The 23,226-nt window shown below is 37.9% G+C and overlaps 1 protein-coding gene and 1 long non-coding RNA gene across 5 annotated transcripts in view; both read right to left on the reverse strand.

Annotated features, from left to right (window-relative positions):
- Nucleotides 1-1,575: 1,575 nt before the first annotated feature.
- On the reverse strand, nt 1,576-17,704 carry LOC121369255. Of its 4 annotated transcripts, none has more exons than XR_005957582.1 (5): nt 17,651-17,704; nt 16,410-16,510; nt 15,744-15,883; nt 7,767-7,791; nt 1,576-2,249 (listed from the first exon to the last, which is right to left on the reverse strand). It is a non-coding gene; the product is annotated as an uncharacterized LOC121369255 (long non-coding RNA). The 4 variants fall into 4 exon arrangements; XR_005957586.1 differs by lacking the exon at nt 7,767-7,791 and adding an exon at nt 12,265-12,292; XR_005957581.1 differs by lacking the exons at nt 7,767-7,791; nt 17,651-17,704 and adding an exon at nt 17,526-17,547.
- A 1,608-nt stretch (nt 17,705-19,312) lies between these two features.
- Nucleotides 19,313-23,226, reverse strand: part of LOC121368580 (dedicator of cytokinesis protein 9-like) — a 134,076-nt gene continuing 130,162 nt past the window's right edge. Inside the window, 3 exon segments of the mRNA XM_041493322.1 lie at nt 19,313-19,531; nt 20,388-20,534; nt 22,519-22,632. Coding sequence (XP_041349256.1) covers nt 19,313-19,531; nt 20,388-20,534; nt 22,519-22,632 — 480 coding nt within the window.

Raw genomic sequence — 23,226 nt, forward strand, 5'->3', positions numbered from 1 at the left:
GGAAAAAAAAAGATTTTTCATGTTAGGGCTGTAGGCCTACATAACAAAATCTGTATTCACCGTCCGAAGAAGGAAACGTCAATAAGTAATTAAATATGGCATATACAAACATGGGATTTGGCATGAGGATACATCTCAGTACGATGTATTTAAATATGTTTTTAAAAAACGTGTAGAAAACAATAATAATTTTAAATAATGTTTTTAATCTTCGGGCGGAATACGTTACCAAAACCGTTCCTCATCGCCCGAAGCCCCAAAGCAACACGAAGTTCAATACAAAAAACCCCACTACTGTCGGTGTCGAAATAACTATTATGTTTCATCCACGGGCTGACTTGAGAATCGGAGTGTTGTTTTAGTTAATTGGTCCTTTCTTTCCGTGGCCTGCACATGTGATTCCTGATTGGCAGGTGTATATTGCAGGGTATCGACCAGGTAAGTGATTACCACGGTCTAGACATGCGTACAAAATACGTGCCAGTTTTTTTAAGATTACAGGGTATTGTGGCGTAACCTGTCGCGACTATAGTACAATGTTAATGGACATTATCAGCCGCCCTACTTCATTACTGTAAATAATGCTGTAAAACCCTTGATTAAGTAGACTTTCCATCTAAAATTACAAAACTGACCAATTACGTAGTACCAAAGAAAAGAAAATTATCACTTGGGTATCGTGAGTGGTCGTTTTTACTCTAACGCACCCTACCAATAGGCCTAATAATATGCTACTTTTTTTTATGAGAGAAAAATACTATAACCCCATTTCGTTCTATTGATGCAAATAGAAATATTTTAGTTTAAAAGTTGATTATACTCTCAAGTCATTTATGTTGTTTTACAAGCCAGGTTAATGAAAGTGAAGCGCCTTGTCGTAAATTAGAGCGTTTGTTTACACTGTGCATACAGATTTCATTATGTAGCAGCCCGAACATAAAAAATGCGATATTTTCTAAAAAAAAAAAAAAAAAAAAAAAAAAGTTTGTCCTACAGTTATATTTTTTACATATTTAAATACATCATATCGAGGTGTATCTTTATGCTAAATATGAACAGTATACACCTCGGCATTAGCATCCGAGTTTTGGTTTTGTTTCCGGGTTACTTTCGGGCTCCGGGCTGTAAATTGGTCGACCGGTCTGGTCTGGCACCATCAGTTTCTCCACCCTCCGACTCGCTATCCGTTTTTTCTTCAGTATCACTGTTGTAAGTAAATGTGTGTCTTTCTTCATTTACTAACAGCTCATATTGATACGGCAAAACGTTTTGCGAACGAACACTCATTGTTTTGGTAAGCTGTGCAAGTCTTAGATTCTTTATGAGTGGTACGGACTAATGCTTTTAAGTGTAAGGCTTCAGATCAAGCGACGCGTCTCTGACGTCAGGGACCTCGTGATTGCCCTGCTCATTAAAGATCGGCAATTTCCGCTAAGAGCTCGTATCTGGGGTTCTTTTATGGAGATATTTTAAGTAATTAATTTTTTATAATTTTTTTTTTTAGGTGATTCAATTTATAATTAATTGTACATGGTTGGTGCCAAATATGGTTTATGTGACATGTTTCCTTTAAGCTCTTTTAAACAACATTATATTGTCCTTGCAAGCCTTTTTGCATTACAAAGTTGCAAGATTGAATTGAATTGGGCCCTTAGGACCCGTTCCAAGAAACAATCTTTGCACTAGGACTGATTAGTGACTGAACATGGCCCCTCGGTTTTTACTTCAAGAGGATTTGGTTGCAGCCACATTGTATAATATATCTTCTGTCTTCAATGCCTGTCTTGTCTGTCAACATGTAACAAACATAAATCCAAAAGAAGTTCAAGCATGTCTGTTCTGGGCACAAACCAGTTTATATATAATATCTGGATATAATATGAACTAACAGCAGATGCCGATACACCGATACACATTGCTGATACTTGATGTTCTAGGTTGCTTGATACACCGATACATGTTGCCGATACTTGATACACCGATACATGTTGCCGATACTTGATGTTCTAGGTTGCTTGATACACTAATACACGTTGCCGATACTTGATGCTTTAGGTTACTTGATACACGTTGCCGATAATTGATGTTCTACGTTACTTGATACACGTTGCTGATACTTGATGTTTCAGATTCCTGCGTGACACTGTATGGTAAATGTTTTTTTCTTCTCAAGCACTGCTTGATCCCTGGGCAGGGTTCACGAAATTGTACGAGTATCGGAAGTTGTTAAGACTGTCTGTTAGCGGAATCTGTTAAAATAAACAAAACATATTAACCAACTTTAAAATAAATAAAAGTTAATGTTAAAACAGTATTTCTTATTCAGTCATGAATATTTACAAAATACAACTCAAGAGACAGAATCTGTAACAAATAATAATTAATGTAATTAATCTGTAACAAATAATAATTAATGTAATTAATTATAATAATAATAATAATTAATTAACACAATCATTGCTTAAAAAAAGTATTGAAGCATAAAGCTTAGGGGCTGTTCATAATTGTGAAAAAAGTAGATAATTCTGAATGGTACCTTATAGTAATTAACAATGGTGAAGTTTCTTCATGTTCAGTATATTTTTTTATTAAAACAATTTTTTAATTTTTTTATTTAATTTTTTTTTTTTTTAAATCCTCCTTCATAGTGCATTCCTTGAGATGGTGAGGGGGCTTGTATGTCTCAGTGACCCAGAGAGCTATGCCAGCAGGAGCTTTGGCTTCTGTTAGGGACACCCAAGCTGGACTGGTCAATGGGTGGAGGCTAGACTGATATGGACTAAGGGTGAGGTAACCCTAACAGAAACCTTGAGTGCTGAAGTCAGAGGTATTGGGTGTGGGAGAGGCGTGCCTGAACCTTGGATAGAGGCACGTTAATAGAGTTTACGATTACGGTATTGGGCCGTTCGGCGCACTCTAATAGACCACAATACCATGCATCAACAGCTATTATGACTACATTTAAAAATGTAGGCTTGAGTGATCACTTCTTTTTCATTATTGCACATTAAAATAACCTTTACTGATAGTTTGAGGTCTTCATCTGCAAGATAGATTAAAAGTGCAAACCATTACCTCAAATTAATGTTTGTATTAGAAGAAATCCTGCTGTTTTATATGTGTCCTAAGGTAGGTCTCCCTGGATTGGTGTCGAGGGCTGGCTATATGCAATCAGTGTCTTTCTATGACATTAATTGTTCATTCCAAAACTCACATAGATGTTTAATTGCAAAAATTATTGACATTATTAATATTATTATATGATATATATTTTTCACAATCAATATTACGAAATAGGTTTAAAAAACCACAAGCTCTTTCAATATATAGAAATAGCATAGCTCTGCGGTAATGTCCCCCCCCCCCCCCCACTTTTGTTTCTTTGTTGTTTTTTTCCTTTTGTTACAAACTAGGTTTCATACTTGTCATGTTTTATGTCAACAATATGCAATGATGAATTCATTGGGGTATTCTAATTCCTGATATTTTCTATGCATTATGTTAATGCCACAAAATACATTCCTGTCCTTTATAATCCAACAAACCTGTTGGGAGATTTGTTGTTGTCGCTATCATATAAATCACAGTTTAAGAATTAAAATCCTAACACTAAGTTTGATCTTTTGTGTTCACAGAGATATAAGGGAAACCAAAAATCACTCCATTCAATCAAACAACAAATATATAATAACTCTTTCACTTGTGACAACAGCAGCTAACAAATATGACATGGATATTGATAAGATAGCTACATGTATGCGGCACACATCAGAGGTATAATATACAGTGTTTCTGCCAGAAAGAAATTTTTGGGTATGGCGCTATGGAATTGAATGCAACCACAGTCAACAGGAAGTAGGGGAAGGGGGCTGCCCCAGAAAGAAAATGTGTTAAGTTTAGGGTTAGGTTAAGAAAAATCATACAATAATGACAAAGAGTAATTAATTTTGTCAAAAGGTTAACTTAAAACAATAAAATCTGCACAATTTTGTGGGTTTGGCGCCATACTCATTTTACCCTCTGGCAGAAACCTTGATATATAATACATACATACGTATATAGTAAATATAAGCTAGCACTACAAAATTCCCAGTTCTGAAAATTTAATACAAGAAAACAAACCCATAACTAAATATATAAGCTACCTTGAATGGCATGCCATACTGTTGATATGTCACAGAGATAGACTGTATCGTATGTCACTGTGACATGTCACAGCAATGGCTACAAATACCTGTCACCACAGAAGATGCAACATGCAACAAAGCTACATGCCGAGGTCAAGGTCATAATACTAGTTACTGGTATGTGAAACATGATGAAATACCATTATCCAGGACCCAGCTTGTAACCATAAACTTGCCCTTCCATTCTAGATAAGTATGAAGATGAATTTTAAATTAGACCTAATCCTTTCAAATATTCACATATTAATTTGCAAGATAATTTTAATTAAATGTTAGAATTAATTTTAATCAAAACTGGAATTTAATCTTAACTAAAGACACATATGTGAAAATAAACTTTGAAAATAAACTTTGAATTTAATCACATGTTTAAAGATACATTTACTCACTCGTAAAACTATAAACTTCCAACTTTAATCAAACGTTAAGAAATACTGTTATTCACCCATAACCTTTAAACTTGCAATTCTGATCAAATAAATTTATTCACTCATAGAACTTTAGTCTTACAACTTAATCAAATATTAAAAAATAATTATATTCGCTCATAACCTTTAAACTTCCAACTGTAATAAAATATTCAATGCCAGTCTTATTCACTTGTAACTTTTGCCCTTTCAAGTTTAAACTGTCATTACTCATTATCCATCCATTCATTATCCATAATAATCTCATATACAAAAACCAGTAAAGACAATTATACAAAGAATATACTCAAACATCTATACTTCGTCCTATTATTCTATAAAAATGTTTTTTTTGGTAAATAATTTTAGGTTGGTTTGACATAAGAAGAAAAGTAAAAGTGTTTTGGAAATAACAAAAAGTATACTATTTTTATGTGCCTTTTACAAATCATAAATAAATAACTTGAAGTAAAAAAAAAAAAGTATGAAAAAAGGCGTTCCCTGTGGTACGGACTATCATCTAATGTCCATGGGCGTGTTTTACGAAGTTACCTTTGTGCTACAATCACCTTAAGGTAATGACAAACGACTAGCTTTGGGAAAGCCGAAAATTTGACCAAATCATCTATTCAAACTTCAAAAATTATTTTCTAATAAAATAACAATTATTACATGAAATTTATTCACCAAATAAAAATAAAATTTGCTAATTGTTTTTAAAACTCGCAATTGGCGAAGTTGACAAGTGCCAGAGCTAGTCCTGCGACCATATAATTTTTCTACGATCAACAGAACTTCTCTTACAGTCGCCTTAAGTTACAATCAATAAAGAATACCTAGTTAATGACGTCAGATATCTGCTTTATCCTGTGAAGGTAACAATAGGAAATTCTGCGTGGCTCTGCTGTGCAGAATTTCTTATTCGGCCTGAACAGGATAAAGCAGATATCCGACGTCATTATCTAGTTATTATCTTTAAAAGCTATCAGTTCTGTTATTTCAGCCACATTGTACAATTGTCTAGACGTCAAATGAGTAATTTTGGAATGTAGGCTATGCGTGTGACGTCGCATGAGTGACGTCAAAAGTCATATCTTGCTAGTAGCAGGATATGACTTTGCTTTATCCGTCATCTTATTCTGACAATAGAAACGGTGGTTGCAGGATAACTATTAAATAATGTTTTTATCTACTGTAAGTTCTAATACTTTAATCACAAATTAATGTTTTTATCTACTGTAAGTTCTAATACTTTAATCACAAATTAATTGTAAAGAATTAAAACCTCCTGCAACACCCCCCCCCCCCCCCCCAATTTGTGTTAAAATTATTTTTTAGATCAAACCCAACAAAAGCATTTGTACACCTTGTACCATGTATGTATGATGCATGCATCCATGAACAACTATTAGCTATAATTAAATGATTTAATGCACAATCATCCCATGCAATCCCACACCATCTGCAAATGTTATTTTCTGTAACTAATTTTTAAAAAAGTATTTTAAAACTGTTGATTTAAAAAACAAAAACAAAAAACAACCCTGTTTCAAATAAGTAGCAAAGATAGACAGAAATTAGCATGACACTATGATTTCTATTACAAAGAGACACCCCCACACCCCATGCCCCAGTCAAAACTACACGTTGTTTCCATTACAAAGAGACCCCCCCCCACCCCACCCCACCCACCCATGCGCCAGTCAAAACTACACATTATTTCTATTACAAAGAGACACCCCACCCCCCATACCCCAGTCAAAACTACACATTATTTCTATTACAAAGAGACACCCCCACACCCCATGCCCCGGTCAAAACTACACATTATTTCTATTACAAAGAGACCCCCTCCCACCCCCCCATTCCATATGCAATGCTACCAACCATGGGCCTAATTCACTAAACTATCACAACTTTGCGATCTCACAGTGCAATGCTAAAAGACTTGCAAAGAGGATGCTTTGTTGTCTAGCAGATCCTGAGAGACCTTTGTCAATTAGGCCCCATGTTATTAAAATTGATGATCATAAGAAGCCTACAAGCTGATACTAATTTTGACAGCCATACAGTATATTTCTTTTGTTTAAGGACAGTTAATTATTTAATGCACTATTTTTTTAAGGCAGTTAAAGTGACTGTCCTGAGTTTGCAGCCATTGCAAGATGTTTCTGACTAATAGAGCCTTTTTAATAAATAAAATTACATATTAAATATTTTAAGTTGAATTAGAATATAATTGTATGTATATGTGCATATATAGAGATTATTATACTAGCTTGTGTGTCGTACTGATTTTACGAAACGAGTGACAGGATTTTTGTATTGCCCGAGCAACAGCGAGGGTAATACATGAATCCTGACATGAGTTTTATAAAATCAGTACGACTCACACACAAGTGTAATAATTTCTTTATTATCCATGTTATTATTGTTGTTATCTTTATGAATAACATGACCCAATTCAAAATGTTTCAGCCACAGCTAGAAGGAGACGACGAAATGACGTCATATTTCAATTGCACAGTCTGAGCAAGGACTGGAGAAGCAACGTCATGTTATGACGTTGCTTCCCCAAATTACATCATTACACTTGTTATTACATGTGTGCTTCATATGATTATTATTAACTCAGTTATGTTGAATCATGTGGATAATAAAATGTCTTTCTTGCTTCCCAAATGTCTGTAGTAGCCCAAACTGGATTTTACACCTTTGTACATATGAATTTTTTTATTATTTTAATATTTTTTTTATTATAATTTTAAAAACATTTTTATTTACAAATCCTGTTTACAGATATATTTTAAAAAACACTGCCAGAGTGGCAAAGATTATGAAGATTAAAAAGAAAATCAAGACAAAGAACAGTTACAAAGTTATCACACTACATAAACTATAATAATATTAGTCTGTGCTACTACAAACAATAGGTCAAACATAAACACACTGGATAAATACATTAGTATTCTAAACAAAGAAATGTATTTAATATGTAAGTCAAGTCATTAAAAAGGCTTCGCTGGTGGAAAAGATCTTGCAATGCCAAGAGACTGAGGAGTCTGTTTAAGGCAGGTTTCTAATTTAATGGGCAAGGCAACCTCTCTGTTTCTTGACAAGAACATCCAGGCCAAATGCATGAATGAAGTGTAGCAGACATTTTGAAACTCACCTTTTCCCACAAAGTCAAAGATTTCCTGTTGGAGATAACAATTAACAGAGATAAACTTGCCATGCACTCTGTTGAAGTGCCAACTTCAGAGATGACATCTGATTTTTGTCTTTTTCTCCTGTCTCTAGATTATAATTACTTAAATGTACTCTCTTTTGATCAATAAATAAATATAAATTTAAGTGTCTTAATCCACAATCACTATATTGTGTGGCACTTCAGATAGCTTCCCACTTTGTATGCATATGGAATTGCTGAATACAAAGACTAGGATAAGAAGGGTTAATGATGTTAGTAAACTTAATTAAAGAAAAACTTTTAATTCAACAAAAAACTAAGCTTGGTAATTGAAAAACTGTCAAATGTGAATCAAATCAAGTCCAATAAATATTATATATACTACCGTGTATTAAAGTAGCAAAACATGATGATCAACTTAGAACGAGAGAAAAACAAAAGGAATTCCATGGAATTATGTGGCTTGCCTACCATAACCTGTTGTGGTGCACTAGCTGTGATGAACACCCATAGGTGCGACTATCAACTACGTTTCACTGACCTAGAGTCCGAACCCAAATTGTTAACAACTACAATAAATTACTCTACTACCTTTAATTACTGTTAAATTTGTACTCCACTTTTTGTCCAAACATAAATTGTGAAAAACCCATTACCATTGACATGGATTCCACATATTAGACTGAAACCATATCACCTATATCGACTTTGTTAACATCTCCTTGGACAAAACACATGCAATTTTTCACCGTTTGCCATTTTGCTTTTTTGTGGAATAATCTTAAAGAGGGGTGGAAGCCTCCTATCCTAAGTATGTGACGTAATTAATCTGACGTCGTGATGAGTGTGTTATACCTTAGCGCATGTCATGACATTGTTAGATCATACCGATCCACCCCTCTTGAAGAGTATTCCATAAACAAGTAAAATGACAGACGGAAGAAAACTGTATGTATTTTGCCGTATGCAATCTCAGCAAGTTGATATTGGTGACATCGTTACAGTCTTGTATGTGGAATCTGTGTCATTGTAATTGGGTTTTTTTCTCACAATTTGTGTCTGGACAAAAGTTTTGGGAAATCCACCGGTAGAAGATTCATTGATCGTAATTGTTAACAATGTGGTTCAGACTTTAGGACTTACAGTTTGTAAGAAAATGATCTGATGCTAAAGTTTTAAAGATAAATTTTAATTTTAAGTTGATGCCATTGCCGCCGGAAAAGTAAAACCGACATCTCATCTTTTTACTTTGTAAAGGTGAGACAGGCATTACTTTAAGGTCAGCTATATCAATAATTCATAACACACTTTATGCAATACTTGATATACAATAGTTCCTTTTTTAAGAAAGAAGGAAATGGGTTTTTTTAACACTGCACTCAACACATTTTATTTACGGTTATATGGCGTCAGACATATGGTTAAGGACCACACAGATATTGAGGGAGGAAACCCGATGTCGCCACTTCATGGGCTACTCTTTTCGATTAGCAGCAAGGGATCTTTTATATGCACCATCCCATAGACAGGATAGCACATACCATGGCCTTTGATGTACCAATCGTGGTGCCCTGGCTAGAGCGAAAAATATCCCAATGGGCCCACTGATGGGGGATCGATCCCAAACCGACCGCGCATTAAGTGGGCGCTTTACCACTGGGCTGCGTCCCTGCCGTCCCTTTGATAAGAAGTAACACACCCTTTTTCCCAGGATGGTATTTAAAGATTTCAAAAGTCAGCTCATACACTACAGTATTCAAATTAAAATTTAGCGGAATCTAAATAAGTGAAATATTAGCGACATACAACTTTAGCAAGGTCATCATATCACAAGGCTCGTCGTTGAGATAGAAATTGCCATAGGCCGGGAGCATCACCGATGGCACAAAAGTGCCGTTGATAAAGCTCCCCAATAGTGGCAATTTTTTTTTTATCTGATATACATTTGTTGACAGTATATATACATTGGTGCATTTAAAGTATGTCTACATACAGCAAAATAACCTTTCCATATTATTGTTTTGCTGCAAAAGTCTTCTCTTTTTTCAATTGCCATGGACAGGCTTTAAATTGCCGTCAGTGGTCCATTTCACTAACTGCAATTTTGTTTTTAAATTGCCGTCGGTGGTCCATTTCACTAACTGCAATTTTGTTTTTAAATTGCCGTCGGTGGTCCATTTCACTAACTGCAATTTTGTTTTTAAATTGCCGTCGGTGGTCCATTTCACTAACTGCAATTTTGTTTTTAAATTGCCGTCGGTGGTCCATTTCACTAACTGCAATTTTGTTTTTAAATTGCCGTGGGAGACAAATTCTTAAGTTCGAGCCCTTTATCAGAAACTAAAAAACTAATAAGCTTAAGTTGTAGGATCAGCTGAAATAATGTCCTTCATGAATCCTGACGTTATACAGCTTACATACATTTTGAATTTAGTCGAAAATTACAGCAATGTGCATGCTAACTAACTACTGTTGATTGCTATCCTTTTGGTTAATTCATTAGCATGTGTGTTCAGTTAATCACATACAAAACGATCACACAAACGTTTTTTGAAACAGTCTGCTGTATGTCTCTTTAAATTTAACATCATGAAATATTAGCGTCTTGTATGACCTTGATAAATTCATTAAACTTTTCCTGATTTACACTATACTGACACTGATTTCTAAACAAGAAAATGAACAGTGAACTGCAGCAAAACTGGATTTAAAGGGTACTAATGAAATGCACTGGTTTACACAGTTCTAGATTAGACAGATTTTCCACAAGCTGTTGTCACTGTACAGGGCCCGTGCTTATAAAACTTAAAGTCTAGACTTTAACATAATGCTATTTGAATGGCGTTGCCGTGACGTTAAAGTCTGGACTTTATTACAGTCTAGACTTTAAGGTTTATAAGCACGGGGCCAGATCTTTGAGATCAAGCTGGTTTACACAGAAATTACTCAGTCTATAGCATTTAATATATACTACTCAAAAGAATTTAAGGGTCAAAAATGTATAACCAAATAAGTTTCAGAGTGTATTATATTGATGATGTAAACTACACCAAATTTTTTATTTATTGTTCCATATTTACAAAAACCCACAAATAAACGTCACTGTATACAAGAAAGTCACATGACATGCTGTCAAAGTTGAAGGTTGTCAAACATGGATTTTACACATTAGAACATTCGTTTAATAGTGTGTGAATCCACCCCTGGCGCGAATACACTCGACACATCGTTGCCTCATGCTGTTGATCAGACGTCTGAAGAATTCTTGGGGAATGGCCTGCCACTCTGCCATAAGAAGTTGACCCAGATCATGAAGGATGGCCGGAGGGGCATGGTTATCCCGAACTCTCCTGCCTAATTCGTCCCAGGCGTGCTCTATTAGGGCCAAGTCAGGCGAATATGCTGGCCAATCCATCCTGGCGATACCTTGTTGTCTGAGAAAGTCCGTTACCACCCTGGTGCGGTGGGGTCTGGCATTGTCATCCTGCAGAACTGCCCCGCCGCCAATCTGCTGAAGGCCTGGGAGAACCAACGGCCGGATAATCTCATTCAGATAGCGGATTCCATTCAGATTGCCATCCACCACATAGAGGGGGGTCCTGTGGTGGATAGAGATGCCGCCCCACACCATGACGCTGCCACCACCGAACCGGTGACGTTGTCTAACGTTAACGTCAGCGAAGCGCTCCCCAGGACGTCTGTAGACACGAACCCGACCGTCATTGAACTGGAGACTAAACCTGGACTCATCAGTGAACATTACTCGACCCCACTGAACACGTTGCCACCGCAGATGAAGTGTGCACCAGTGACGTCTGGCCGTTCTGTGACGTGGTAGGAGTGGTGGTCGAACAGCCTGGCAACGGCAGCGTAGATTATTGGCTCTCAGACGATTACGTATGGTTTGATCAGACACTCGAGTTCCAGTCGCAGTCCGCAGATTGTCACGTAATTATACGGAAATTCTGCATTGGGAACATGGAATACACATGCAAAGCGTGCAAATGAAGCGCTTTGTGAAAAAGCAAGTTATGGGCATTTAGCAGACCTTTCGCTTTCGCCCTAATTTATGTGCAAATGTAAGCATGTTTTCGCCATTAGAACTAGTCGACAGTGTCAATGACAGTGGATTTTAATTCATTTATGGGTTGCTTAGACCCACCTTCGTCAAAATGGTACAATACCATGCGTGACATTATGGTCTAGCTAATATAATTGACATTCAGAAAATAATGTCGAAAATATCGTCTGACCCTTAAATTCTTTTGAGTAGCATATCATTTTAATTGTTAAAACTGCTGTTCTACAGGTAGATTACTACATAAAAGAACTTCTTTCAAAAGTTCCTGGTGACATCAGTGCTGTCGTAACTTAGGAGTACAACAAGAATAAATGAAAAACAGAGCTGGAAAACTGCCTACACTGTGATATAAGTCTAGAAAATATTCCAAAGCCGTAATTATTCCACAAAAGTCCTTACCTTCAGTTTGTTCTAAGTGAATGGGCAACTATAATTGAATTAAAACCATCAAAATTATGCAGTTAAAAATGTCTTGGTATTAAAAATGGTACTGTCTATCATGAAGAAAAGCCCATGCAATATTCAAGGTCCGGTCTGTTTTACTTGGACAGGTATTGATGACTGGATGGAATTTAGCTCAATTGAAAGAGCTCATGCCTAAGGTGCAATTAGTTGCAGAATCAATACGAATCAATACGAACCAATGGACTTGGGTCTTCCCCATCTCATTCAATGTCCCACAATTGGTACAAAAGACAAGGTACATTCCACAAACGGATCCCTTTTCAGTACGAATCACCTGTGTGTTGGCATCGTCCCTCCCTCCTCCCTTGCTCACCCTTTTCCTCCCCTCCCTGCTTTAACTCTCTCTCTCTCTCTCTCTCTCTCCTGTCTCTCTCTTCCTGTCACTCTCTCTCTCTTTCTACCCCTCCCTCTCTCTCTCTCTTCTAACTCTCTCTCCCATCTCTCTTCTAACTCTCTCTCCCATCTCTCTTCTAACTCTCTCTTCTCACTCTCCCATCTCTCTTCTAACTATCCTCCCTCTCTCTCTCTATCTCCCATCTCTCATCTAACTCTCTCCTCCCTCTCTCATCTCTTTCGCTCTCTTCTCACTCTCCCATCTCTCTTCTAACTCTCTCCTCCCTCCCTCTCTCTCTCTCTTTCCCATCTCTCTTCTAACTCTCTCCTCCCTTCCTCTCTCTCTCTCTCCCCCATCTCTCTTCTAACTCTCTCTTCCCTCCCTCTCTCTCCCATCTCTCTTATAACTCTCTCCTCCCTCCCTCCCTCTCTCTCCCATCTCTCTTCTAATTCTCTCCTCCCTCCCTCCCTCCCTCTCTCTCTCTCTCTCTCTCTCTCTCTCATCTCTCTTCTAACTCTCCTTCCTCTCCTCTCTTCTAACTGTCCTCTCTCTCTCCTTTCTCACTCTCCCATATCTCCCTCCTCTCTCGCTCTCTGTCTCTCATCTCTCTTCTAACTCTCTCCTCTCTCTCTTCTCACTCTCCCATCTCTCCTCCCTCCTCTCTCTCTCTTTCTCTCTCTCCCTCCTCTTTTCTCACTCTCCCATCTCTCCTCCCCTCCCTCTCTCTCTCTCTCTCTCTCTCTCTCTCCTAACTCTCCTCTCTCTCTCTCTTCTAACTCTCCTCTCTCTCTCCTTTCTCACTCTCCCATATCTCCCTCCTCTCTCTCTCTTCTCTCTCGCTCTCTGTCTCTCTTCTAACTCTCTCCTCTCTCCTCCGCTCTCTCCCTCTCTCCATCTCCCATCTCTCCTATCTCCCCCTCCTTCTCCTCTTCTCTCTCTCTCTCTCTCTATCTCTCTCATCTCTCTCTCTCTCTCTCTCTCTCTCTCTCTCTCTCTCTCTCTCTCTCTCTCTCTCTCTCTCGCTCCCACCTTACCACAAATTGTGGTACGTCCCACACCCTCAGATGAATGCTCTATCACTGAGCTACATCCCACACCCTCAGATGAATGCTCTATCACTGAGCTACATCCCACACCCTCAGATGAATGTTCTATCACTGAGCTACATCTCACACCCTCAGATGAATGCTCTATCACTGAGCTACATCCACCACACCCTCTCTATCATGATGACAGTGCTCTATCACTGAGCTACATCATCTCACACACCCTCAGATGAATGCTCTATCACTGAGCTACATCTCACACCCTCAGATGAATGCTCTATCACTGAGCTACATCCCACACCCTCAGATGAATGCTCTATCACTGAGCTACATCCCACACCCTCAGATGAATGCTCTATCACTGAGCTACATCCCACACCCTCAGATGAATGCTCTATCACTGAGCTACATCCCACACCCTCAGATGAATGCTCTATCACTGAGCTACATCCCACACCCTCAGATGAATGCTCTATCACTGAGCTACATCTCACACCCTCAGGACAAAAATAAACATGTACTGTTACACTGGGCTACAACATTTTATTCTTTGTGTATACAATTTTATACTATTTTAATATTGCAGTTGAACTTATTGTAAACATCTCACCTAAAAAAACAAGTCCCATAAATTTAAAAAGAACAGTTACTGTACAGATTCATTTTGATCTGTCTGTGAATTATGTTATGTCGTTTGTTATACAGTGAAACCCCTCTAAACCGGACACCCTGGGGACCAAGTAAAAAGACCTGTTTTAAGAGGTATCTGTTTTAAAGAGGTTCTTTTCTGCAAATATATTTAAAAAGGGACCATAAAAAACATCTGGTTTTAAGGTTTTAAGGGAATTCCGGTTTTGAGAGGTTTCACTGTGTATTATATGTTGTTATGTTATCATGTTATATGTCGTTATGTTATCATGTTATATGTGTTGTGCAGTGTTGTGTTGTGTTATATTATTAATTTTATTATATTTCCAATCCTTTCCAAAGCAAACAACATAATCACAAACACCACCATTCCATTATGAGTACTTCATATAAATATATCAACATACAAACAACTATAATTACTTTGATAAAATTAGTGTTATAAATACACTACCAACACCAACCCATTAATTTACCTTTATGAAAATCAACTACTAAATGATATAACAGCAATAACTGGATTTTAATCACATGTTAAAAGATACAATTTCAGTAATTTAAGTAATAGTGCCCATTGAAGGTCCTCGGTACTCTTAAAACACTGTATGATACTTCAGTTTCTTGCTTAGTATATTGACACAAAGTTCGTACGTAAGACTTTCTTACCTACGTTAATCGGATATGTTTTTGACATAGGAAAAAAGTAAAGTTTATTTTATTTAATGACACCACTAGAGCACATTGATTTTTTAATCTGATATGTTTTTGACATAGGAAAAATCCTCACCTGACAGCAATTTTTAGCTTTCTTTTTGCAAAAAAAAATAAAAAAATTAATAAGTATTCCGAGAATACTGCTAAAGTAATACATGACCTCTAGCGGGCACAAAATTTGTTCCATATCTCCTAAATTCAAGAGGCATAACTCTGTGAAAAATGGTTAAATCTGTAATAGTACATGGCAAAGATATACACAATATTTCAGCTCAATATCTTAAGTTATCGCGATTGAAAAAGTCCAGAAAACTAATTTTCATGGCTCGTAGTGATTTGTTTGCAACCCTATATAGCTGTTTGGTGGTAATGCTAATATGAATAGATGTTGTTATCCAGATCCGGGCATTTTCATTTAATTCAGACAAAAGCCAGACTGCCCCCTCCTACAAAAAAGGGAGCCCGTATGCCTATGGTATATTACACACTCTGAAATAACTTTCACACAATTAGATGTGAAACAAATAAAAACTATTTTCAAGCAAGAAACTGAGTTTGAGACAGAAATACCACACAGTGTTGTCAGAGATCCAAGTACTTTCAACAACACACTGCCGCCACCGGCCCACTAACACTGAGACTTGGTGAAAACAAACTGCAGACTAGTTTACCTTTTCACCAAACAAGGGTTGACAGTCGTTCGACGGTTTCATTGAAGCCCACTTTGAGCGACTCGTGGTATTCCTTTTGATCGGTTGTTATAAGTTGAGCGTTCAGGTCAAGACCTTCTTTGCATACATTGATAAATTCTCTGAAAGGGATGGAGACATTTTGTTTTAGAAGTATGGTACATGTAATCACAGAATTTGACGTCATTAATTGGCAGAATCTGGTGACTCACTACAGGTAGAAGACTTCAATGGCACATTATTTATACATTGTACTGCTAAACTTGTCAGAAATGATTATGACGTACTCAATACATATTTATTGATGGTTTATATGGCATAAAACATACAGTTAAGGACCACAGAGATAACGAGAGAAAACCTGCTGTTGCCATTCCATTGGCTACCCTCTTTCAATTAGCAGCAATCTTTTATATGTAGAAGCCTACAGACAGGATAGTACATACCATGGCTTTTGTCATACTAGTTATGGAGCACTGGCTGGAATGAAAAATAGCCTAATGGGCTCATGGATGGGGATTGATCTTCGATTGATCGTGCATCAGGTGACCTCTTACCACTATGTCCCGCCCTCAGGCGTAACAGCATAAACTATAAATTACCTGTTGGTCAAGGAGTGAAGAAATCTTTACTTAAGACTCGGCCTACCTGAAGACATTTTTCAAGGCTTCTACTTTCTGCTCCTTGTATTTTCCCACCACATCCACATTCAGGAAGGCTTCCGCATAGGCGAGTGGACCAGCATTCACCTGTAACAGCATAAAAGTGCTATCTGTTTAATACATGTACTGATAATATATGGAGACTTTACCGGTATTGTGTGTAAAAATTAATACAAATAATGATCACACATATATATGTGATTAATTGATTCATAAAACAGTAAATATTATATGCTTAATTCCCGAAGCAAAGGAGGGGGCAAAAACACATTATTATTAGTTTGTAATTTTAGCAGGTGCATTTTTATTTCACCTGCTGTGTCTAAAAAATGGACTGCTTTTCACTTTTTGAAGGCCGCTATTTCTAGCTCTGGGTGCAATTAATCACTCGCCTAAATTTGTTTTACACCTTGAAATCTGCATTACCTGTGTAGCAACACTTCCCGATAATGTCACTAACCCACCTTGAGGTCAGTATTACCTGTGTAGCAACACTTCCCGATAACGCCACTAACCCACCTTGAGGTCAGTATTACCTGTGTAGCAACACTTCCCGATAACGCCACTAACCCACCTTGAGGTCAGTATTACCTGTGTAGCAACACTTCCCGATAACGCCACTAACCCACCTTGAGGTCAGTATTACCTGTGTAGCAACACTTCCCGATAACGCCACTAACTCTCACAGAAGCTTTAACTAGTGCTCTATAGTAATACAATTGATAATTTCCACTAGCCCACCTTGAGATCAGTATTACCTGTGTAGCGACACTTCCCGATAACGCCATTCAGTATTACCTGTGTAGCGACACTTCCCGATAGCACCACTCGCCACCTTGAAATCAGTAACGCCACACTAACCCACCTTGAGGTCAGTATTACCTGGGTAGCGACACTTCCCGATAACGCCACTAGCCCACCTTGAGGTCAGTATTACCTGTGTAGCGACACTTCCCGATAGCGCCACTAGCCCACCTTGAGGTCAGTATTACCTGTGTAGCAACACTTCCCGATAGCGCGACTAGCCCCCCTTGAGGTCAGTATTACCTGTGTAGCAACACTTCCCGATAGCGCCACTAGCCCACCTTGAGGTCAGTATTACCTGTGTAGCGACACTTCCCGATAACGCCACTAGCCCCCCTTGAGGTCAGTATTACCTGTGTAGCGACACTAGTACTTCAACGATAACGCATCCGAAGCACTAGCCCACCTTGAGGTCAGTATTACCTGTGTAGCGACACTTTTCCCGATAGCGCGAGCTGCCCACCTTGATGAGCCCAGCGAACCGTGGCGACTGAGGTACCTCGTGGAATGTCGGACACTTTCTTCTGAGCGCGACTTTCTCATCGCCATGGCCACCTCGATGGGCTGCAGTATCATCTCCTTCCCGATGTCGCGCTAGCCACATCCGCTTCTTCACATACGGGAATAGTGCGAATAGCTTTTGAAACAAACCTGTGTCAAGATAACGCCCACTCATTTTAGGATGTTACCTTGAGATATTTTTTTAACCTCTAGCCCGGTTGAAATCAATTACTTTTTTTTCTCCCACAGGATTGAGGTCAGATTTTTTAGCGACTCCCGACAGGGTTGAAGATGTATAGATATCGTGGTGTCGACACTTTCTATAGCTGATATGTTTTTCCTCCCCACAGGGTTGAAAAGATATTTTTTTCTCCAAATACGGGTTGAAGATAGACATTTTTCCTTCCAAAAGGTTGAAGGATGTATAGATATGTTTTTCTCCAGGTTGAAAATCTGTTTTTTTCTCCACAGGGTTAAAGATAGATATTTTTCTCCCACAGGGCTGAAGATGTATAGATATGTTTTTCTCCCACAGGGTTGAAAATAGATATTTTTTTCTCCCAAAGGGTTGAAGATAGATTTTTTCTCCCAAAGGGTTGAAGATGTATAGATATGTTTTTCTCCCACAGGGTTAAAAATAGATATTTTTTCTCCCAAAGGGCTGAAGATGTATAGATATTTTTTTCTCCCACAGGGTTGAACATAGATTTTTTTTTCCCCCAAAGGGCTGATGAGATATTTTTTCAAGATTGAAGATAGACACAAAACTCTCATGTCTCTCTTTTTCTCAGCTATTTTGCATTCATCAAGATATTTATTGTTTCTTAACATTTCGGTATTTTGGTATTTGCTTGGTATTGTAAATCGGTATTGACATGATACCGATACCGGACGGTATATACGGTATACTGCCCAGCTCTACTTACTGTTAAAAATCGTACAGTAAATCAGTATTGACATGATACTGATACCGGACGGTATATACGGTATACTGCCCAGCTCTACTTACTGTTAAAAATCGTACGGTAAATCAGTATTGACATGATACCGATACCGGACGGTATATACGGTATACTGCCCAGCTCTACTTACTGTTAAGAATCGTCCTCCATTTAAACTGCTGACTGATGTCGCCTCACGTCTTGCCGTCCTTCGTGAAGGGAGTCTCGTACATGATACCGATACCGGACGGTACATACGGTATACCGCCCAGCTCTACTTACTGTGAAGAATCGTACAGTAAATCGGTATTGACATGATACCAATACCGGACGGTATATACGGTATACCGCCCAGCTCTACTTACTGTGAAGAATCATCCTCCATTTAAACTGCTGACTGATGTCGCCTCACGTCTTGGTATACCGTTCCTTCGTGAAGGGAGTCTCGTACATGGATACCGATACCGGACGGTACATACGGTATACCGCCCAGCTCTACTTACTGTGAAGAATCGTACCTCCTCACATTTAAACTGCCGGACTGATTGGTTGCCCATTCACTTACGCATCTTGCCATCCTTCGTGAATGGCGTCTCATACATGATACCAATATCGGACGGTATATACAGTATACCGCCCTGCTCTACTTACTGTTAAGAATCGTCCTCCGTTTACACTGCTGACTGATGTCGCCTCGTGTCTTGCCGTCCTTCGTGAATGGCGTCTCGTACATGAAGCAGCGGATGTTGTTGTTCCTCTCGAAGTCCGTCAGTCTCTCCAAGTTATCCTTGTCGTCGAAGTAGGGAATCACGTGGGTGATCTGGATGTGGGCAAACTTCGGATCCAGCTCACTCGGGTTCACCTGGGTGCAAAAAAAAGATGAAGCTTGTTTTGTTTAACACCACCACTAGAGCACATTCATTAATCAATCATCAGCTATTGGATGTCAAACATTTGGTAAATTTTCCATTAGTAGCAAAGGATCTTTTATATGCACTACCCCACAGACAGGATAGCACCAGTTGATATACCAGTCGTGGTGCACTGGCTGGAACGAGACATAGCCCAATGTGCAGAGCGCTTTACCACTGGGCTACGTCCCGCCTCACCTGAGTGTGAAAGAACACAAATGTTTGGTTAATGATGACATTTACATACATACAGAGAGAGAGAGAGAGAGAGAGAGAGAGAGAGAGAGAGAGAGAGAGAGAGAGAGAGAGAGAGAGAGGTAGAGAGAGAGAGAGAGAGAGAGAGAGGTAGGTAGAGAGAGAGTGCGAGGAGAGGGAGAAGGGAGGGAGGGAGAGAGGAGCGAAAGAGAGAGAAGAGGTAGGGTGAGAGTGAGGGTGAGAAGGGAGATGAGAGGGAGAGGGAGAGGGAGAGGTAGAGAGAGGAGAAAGGGAGGGGGGGGAGAGAGAGAGAGAGAGAGAGAGAGGAGATGAGAGGGGTGAGGGTGAGGGAGAGAGAGAGAGAGAGAGAGAGAGAGAGAGAGAGAGAGAGAGAGAGAGAGCGAGAGAGAGAGAGGGAGAGAGTGAGGGAGAGGTAGGGAGTGAGAGGGAGGGAGGGAGGGAGGGAGAGGAGAGAGAGAGAGAGGAGGAGAGAGAGAGAGAGAGAGAGAGAGAGAGAGAGAGAGAGAGAGAGAGAGAGAGAGAGAGAGAGAGAGAGAGAGAGAGAGAGAGAGAGAGAGAGAGAACAAATTCTGAGCATTCTTAATTTGAAACCTTAGCAGAGTCCTTGATCAGCTTCACAGTGTCTTTGCCATATTTGTCGGTGAAAACCATATGCAGTCGTTCACAGATTTCAGTCAAGTTTGTCACATTTGGCTCTTTATAAATATACTCCTGTCCATCCAGGTCATCAAAGTAGGTCTGTACATACACAAAAAAAGAAGAAGAAAAGTTATACCAATATACATACAAAAAACGTTACACCATCATACATACAAAAAAGTTACACCAACATACATACAAAAAACATTACACCAATATACATACAAAAAACATTACACCAACATACATACAAAAAAACGTACACACAACATACATACAAAAAACGTTACACCAACATACATACAAAAAACGTTACACCAATATACATACAAAAAACACTACACCATCATACATACAAAAAACGTTACACCAACATACATACAAAAAACATTACACCAACATACATACAAAAAAAACATTACACAAACTACATAACAAAAAACGTTACACCAACATACATACAAAAAACTTACACCAACCTACATACAAAAAAACGTTACACCATCATACATACTAAAACCGTTACACATCATACATACATAAAAAAACGTTACACCAATCATACATACAAAAAAACATTACACCAATATACATACAAAAAACGTTCACACCATCATACATACTAAAAACGTTACACCATCATACATACAAAAAACATACACAACCAACATACATACAAAAAACGTTACACACAACATACATACAAAAAACGTTACACCATCATACATACAAAAAACGTTACACCAACATACATACAAAAAACTTTACACCAATATACATACAAAAAACATTACACCAATATACATACAAAAAACATTACACCAATATACATACAAAAAACATTACACCAACATACATACAAAAAACGTTACACCAACATACATACAAAAAACGTTACACCAACATACATACAAAAAACGTTACACCAATATACATACAAAAAACATTACACCATCATACATACAAAAAACGTTACACCAACATACATACAAAAAACATTACACCATCATACATACAAAAAACATTACACCAACATACATACAAAAAACGTTACACCAACATACATACAAAAAACATTACACCAACATACATACAAAAAACGTTACACCATCATACATACTAAAAACGTTACACCATCATACATACAAAAAACGTTACACCATCATACATACAAAAAACATTACACCAATATACATACAAAAAACGTTACACCATCATACATACTAAAAACGTTACACCATCATACATACAAAAAACATTACACCAACATACATACAAAAAACGTTACACCAACATACATACAAAAAACGTTACACCATCATACATACAAAAAACGTTACACCAACATACATACAAAAAACTTTACACCAATATACATACAAAAAACATTACACCAACATACATACAAAAAACATTACACCAATATACATACAAAAAACATTACACCATCATACATACAAAAAACATTACACCAATATACATACAAAAAACATTACACCATCATACATACTAAAAACTTTACACCAATATACATACAAAAAACATTACACCAATATACATACAAAAAACATTACACCAATATACATACAAAAAACATTACACCAATATACATACAAAAAACATTACACCAATATACATACAAAAAACTTTACACCAATATACATACAAAAAACAAAAAGAAGAAGAAGAGTTATACCAACTAAAAGGCAGGGGACAACATTTCAAAATTACAGGTAACTGAAATTTGGTTTATTTAATTTTTATTTAGATGACCAATTGTTTAATCATGTAAATTATATTGGCATAACCAGCAAGTTAACCAATCTGTTACCTCAAACCTGCATTTAACTTACACTTTAATGATAGTAACCCCAGATGATACTTTAACAGGCCTCGAATTTAGTAAATTAGAGGGCAAGACCATTTGACTTGACTGATCGTGATTGACTATGATGGCCAATTAGTAACTCACAAAATAATTTTCAGGTCATCGGGGCATATGTCTAGGGCACTGTGGCAATTTGACGCATGGCCAGCATTGAATTCGAGCCCTGCGTTAAGTCTAGGATATTAAAAAACGAACCTGGCCGAAGAAAGCAACTCTGAAATACGAGCCGAGAAATCTCTTTCCGGATATCATAACCTCCTGGACTTTCTTGTAGGATTCTGATAGACACGAATAACAAGACTCCAGTTTCTGCAATAACACATACACACATTATAACACTTTGTGTTGTTTAACGACACCACTAGTGCACATTTATTTATTAATCACTGGCTATTGGTTGTCAAACATTGGGTAATTTTTACATATAGTCTTAGAGAGGAAACCCGCTGCATTTTTTTATTAGTAGGAACAGATCTTTTATATGCATGATCTCACAGACAGGATAGCACATACCACAGCCTTTGATATACTAGTCGTGGTGCACTGTCTGAAACGAGAAATAGCCCAATGGGCCGACTGACACACACATTATATGACAAATGTGTTTTCTTTAACAGCACCACAAAGCACATTGCTGTTGAACATGAAACATTTGATAATTCTAACAGTTTTCATTGATATTGACTTCGCTGGGATCGCATAGGGCAAAATACATGCAGTTTTTCACCGTCACCCATTTTGCATTTTTGTGGATTACTCTTCATGTTTTTCTCATGCTTTCTGCCTGGACAAAAAGTGGAGAAAATCTAATGGCAATGGCCATCTAATGGCATGGTAATCTAATGGCAATGGCAATCTAATGGCAATGGCCATCTAATGGCAATGGCAATCTAATGGCATGGT

The sequence above is a fragment of the Gigantopelta aegis genome, chromosome 1 (assembly GCF_016097555.1).
Source record: "Gigantopelta aegis isolate Gae_Host chromosome 1, Gae_host_genome, whole genome shotgun sequence".
Lineage (NCBI taxonomy): Eukaryota > Metazoa > Mollusca > Gastropoda > Neomphalida > Peltospiridae > Gigantopelta > Gigantopelta aegis.